At 38.3% G+C, this 4,814-nt stretch overlaps 1 protein-coding gene across 1 annotated transcript in view; it reads right to left on the minus strand.

The window, feature by feature from the left end:
• The window catches only part of DCHS2 (dachsous cadherin-related 2), a 192,027-nt gene that overhangs the window by 150,679 nt on the left and 36,534 nt on the right, over window positions 1-4,814 (minus strand). The window contains exon 5 of the mRNA XM_006867930.1: window positions 4,444-4,675. Coding sequence (XP_006867992.1) covers window positions 4,444-4,675 — 232 coding nt within the window. The remainder of the gene's footprint in view (window positions 1-4,443; window positions 4,676-4,814) is intronic.

Below are 4,814 nucleotides of genomic sequence, written 5' to 3' on the forward strand. Positions count from 1 at the left end.
AACTTATTAAATCACAGACTAATACAGAGGTCTGTAAAAGGGGGATTGGATGAATAATAGATAGACATCAAAGATATATTAGTTTGAATACTATCCATTATTGTTTCTATGACCAATATTTAAAAAAAGATATTGTTATGCAATCAAAATAGATTGACACTGATCTAACTATTATGTGTAAAAATAGTGCACTTTCTTCCACAAAGCAAATTTGCATTCTAACAGCGGTAAACAAACACGAGGTTTTTTTGTTTGTTTGTTTGTTTTAAAGTACAGCTAAAGGGCTAAGACTGATAAAGATTTTTAAATTAAGGCATTCAAAATGGGTAAAGTTGCCTATTATGAAGCATTAGGAAACTGAAATAACTTTAAACCTTTTGTTACATTAACTGCTTAAACATTAACGTGCAGCTTCTGTCAGATCCGCATGAATGAATGATACAAACCAACACTATGGCTTCATACAAGTGCATAGTTGCAACTGCATTAAGTAATGATATCTGATACATGGGTAAAAAAATAAAGTGGGAAGTTTAAAAAACCCTCTTGCAGTATTAAAGACCTTTAGCTTCCTTCATATACGATGTTCTTGATGTCATCCCAGAACTCTTCTTGTCCTTGGTCATCAGTGACTATTACAGAAAATCTGTTCTTGAGATGGTCCTTCAATTCAGGTAGCATATATTTAAAGTCATATTTTAGCTCTTGTGAATTTCTTTTCATTTTCTTCAGTTTCACCCTGAGCTTTCCTATGAGCAATGGATAGTCTGTCCCACTGTTTGCCCTTGGCCTTATTTTGGCTGCTAATATTAATCTTCTCCATTAGCTCTTTCTACAGATGTAGCCAATCTGATTCCTCTGTATTTCATCTGGTGAGGTCCATGTGTACACATGTCTTTTACGTTGTTGAAAAAAAGGTACTGGCAATGAATAAGCCTGGTATTGCAAAATTCTAACATGAGATCTCCAGTATCATTTCTGTAAGCAAAGCCATGTTTTCCAACTATTGATCCTTCCTCTTTGTTTCCAATTTTCTCTTTCCAATCACCAATGCATCTTTATTGTGTTGTTGTTGTTGAGTGCCATCAAGTCAGTTCTGATTTATAGCAACTCTGCACAGGGTTTCCTAGGAGTGGCTGGTGTGTTTGAATAGCCAAACTTGTGGTTCAAACAAACCTTGCAGCCCAGTACTCATGTTTGATCAATTTCAGACTAAAGAAATTGGTAGAATTCTTCAATCTCATCATCATTGGCTGTAGTGTTTGGTGCATAAATTTGAATAATGGTCATATTAACTCATCTTCTTTGTTGTTGGTGTTGTTGTTAGGTGCCATCAAGTCAGTCCCCATTCATGGCGGCCCTATGCACAAAAGAACAAAACTCTACCTGGTCCTGGGCATTCCTCACAATTGTTATGTTTGTTTGAGCCCATTGTTGGTACCACTAGTTGGGTGTCTTCCTTATTTTCACTGACCAGCCACTTTACCAAGTAAGATGTCCTTCTCCAGGAACTGGTCCCTCCTGATAACATACCTAACGTATGATAGACAAAGTCTGACCATCTTGGTCTCTAAGTTCTGACTCATAAAGATCCTATGCACGACAGAACAAAATAATGTTCACTCTGGCACCCTACTCACAATTGTTATATTTGATTTCACTATTGATGTTACTGAGTCAATACATATTGTGGCAATTCCATTTTTTCACTGACCCTCCAAGTGTAAATACAAATATGTTGGTGAAGGCACAAATATTCATGATCAAATACCTTCCAACATTGATTATCTGTGTTTAAAGGCTTCAGACTAATCGTTTCATAGGACAACTCAGTCAATTAACATAACATAATTCATAAAAGTCATGATTTGCAATTTAGTAAAATTAGTTGTATCTGGGGTCTTAAAAGCTTGGGAGTGACCATCTAAGGCACAATTACGGGTCTGAACTCACCAGGAGTCAAACAGTAAGAAGGTAACCAAACCTCAGAGAAGAAACAAGTCTGCAGGAGACATAGTCTCTTGACTAGCATTATAATAGTTGGTCCTAGACAAAGTGGAAGAAAAATATGGAGCAGAAATCAAATTATTATTTTTAAAAAATAACAATCAGAATAATTGAGTATATAAGGCTCCTTAAGACTGTCACTCCAAGACACTCTTTAAACCTAGAACGGAGCCTCTCTCCTGAGGTAAGAATTAGCAAAATAGCAGAGGGACACACAAAAGAAAGGCTATTACCCATAAGATTGGTGCCCTAATGAAAAATTATTAGCATGAGTATGACTCAAATGCAGAGATGAGAAGATGAGAGGTCAGAGAAACTAAAGTCCTGGAAATGAAACCAACCAGCTGCTCAGTGGGAGAAAGAGGAGGCTTTCTGCTCCCACAAAGATTTAAAAATTCCAAAACCCTATAAAATATCTCTGTGAGTTAGAACTGACTTGATGGCACTTACCAACAACAAATCCTGTTAAGGCAAATTTCCCTGAGACTGCAAAACTTTTGATCTTACTAAAGATAAAAGGAATCAGAAGTGAGCAGAAAGAAGAGGTATGAGTAGAATGTGTCCTGTGGACGTGGGGTCCCTCCACTGTGAAACTTCTACATGCAAGGAAAGATTGATGCCATGGTGTGTGGAGACACAAGAAAAAACAAAAAGCTAAGCCTACAGTTGCTGAAAGGAGCCCAGAAGCAACACATAGAAAAAACCTTCCCCTAGAATTGGTGCCCCTTGCAACTAAGAGAGAATGGATTCCTTTTTCTAAAGCTATCAGTACTCATCATATTTTTGTTATAGCACCATTAGCTAACTAAGACAAGTGTGATTGTTGCAAACAATGGTGTAAAAATTCACTAAGACAGTGTTGTTGCTGTCAAATGCCTTTGACCCTGTCCAGGGTTTCCCACGAGTAGCTGGTGAGTTTAAACTCAAGATTAGCAGTCCAGTGCTTATCCTGCAGTGCCACACTAGGACTCCTGCAGTTCCATGTCAGACAATGCACAGTAAAAGGCTTAGAATAGTGCCAGGCCAAAGATAAATGCAATGCCTTTATCATCACAATAGAAAGCCATTCTCCCATTGCCCAGATCAGGCATTTTAAGAAGAAATGCACAACAAAAAATTGTATGAATTTTTAAAAACTTTTTTTGCAGTCTCATTTTCATAAAAAAAGTCCTTCAATAGCTCAAAAAATTGTAATGTAGTATTATATACTTTTATTATATTTTTTGTAACTGATTATTTCATACATTATTTTATAAGCAATAAACCAACAAGAAGGAGAAGTGAACCTCTTAAAATATTGACTGTTCTTAAAAGGGAGACCTGGTGTGGCACTTCAGGATAATACGCTGGGCCACAAGGTCAGTTTGAGACACAAGGTTGGCAGTTCAAACCCCCCTTCGGAAGCCTTATAGAAAGGTGGCTATGAGTAAGAACTGACTTGATGGCACTTAGCCAAAACAACAACAGCATTCTTTAAAGATCTCAGTTTGTCCACAGGCTTCACTGGTAGCTATGCAATTGCCATAATGAAGGTGGTGGTGGTTATATGCTGTGGAGTCAGTTCCAACTCACAGCAACCCTGTACAGGGTTTTCCAAGGCTGTAAATCATTACCGAAGCAAAAAGCCTCATCATTATCGGAACAGCTGGTAGTTTCAAACTGTTGATCTAGAGGTTAGCAGTCCGATTCACAATCACTACACTACTAGAGATCTTTAAAAGGAACAGGGCACTAAGGTCCAGAGGGAATCCTGATGTGGTACTTTAAGTTGGCAGTTCAAATCACTAGCTGCTCCTTGGAAACTTCCTTTGCATGAAACCAGCTATGAGTCGGAACAGACTAAAAGGCAATCAACAAATACAAGGTCGAGTGAGTCTATGGGAATGCTAGACCTACAAGAAAAGGCATCCATTATTACAATGAAATAATTTAAATCAATCTCAGACAGCGTGATTGTACAAAAGGAGAAAAATAAACATTTGCAAAATACTTTTGGAGACGTGTGTTTCTAGTTTACTGTGCTTTATCCTTAGGAAAATGGTGCAGTGGAAGTATTAATACGGTGACACTATAGGACCAGCACTGAACTGTGAACCACAACTCATTGGATCAACCCACCAGCTGCTCCTTGGAAACCCTATACAGGATTGTTATGAGTCGGACCAACTCAATGGCACTTTTCAACAACAGCAACAACTTTAAAGGTAAGGAGACTGAGGCAAATAAAGCTCACAAGACCAGCATAAGAAAAATCTGGGATTCAGTTCTCAGATCTACCTATCTAAAGCCGCAGCTTTCCAAGAAACCTTATTGCCTTCAGGGAACTGCATTGAGAACTGCAATGTTTCAGCTCCTGAAAAGGTTAGTTTCTCTCATTTTGAGACTGTTATGCAGGTCCTGTTAATTTCAGAGACAAATTGTTTCAAGGTGACATACCTGTTGTGGAGTCAATGATAAAAAGGGATGACAGTTCTCCAGGAATGAGTTCATAAGCCACTGTTCCATACACCCCAGAATCCCTGTCGGTGGCAAGAACATTGATGATCTCAGTGCCAGGCTGGGTTTGGCCACTGATGCTTGTCACATAGGTTGATGGGTTAAACACAGGTTGATTATCATTCACGTCCTCGAGTTCCACACGAACAAAAGCTTGGGCACTTAGTCCACCCTGTTGGAGAAATTAGTAGTGATTACAAATGAATCTCTATTCAATGCTGGGATATGGAGTAACTGGCAAGTTAACATAGACTTTGGAAGTATGGAGTAACTGCATTTAAAATACACTTTGGAGGTATATCTATACATAT

This window comes from Chrysochloris asiatica, unplaced genomic scaffold (assembly GCF_000296735.1).
Source record: "Chrysochloris asiatica unplaced genomic scaffold, ChrAsi1.0 scaffold00112, whole genome shotgun sequence".
Classification (NCBI taxonomy): domain Eukaryota; kingdom Metazoa; phylum Chordata; class Mammalia; order Afrosoricida; family Chrysochloridae; genus Chrysochloris; species Chrysochloris asiatica.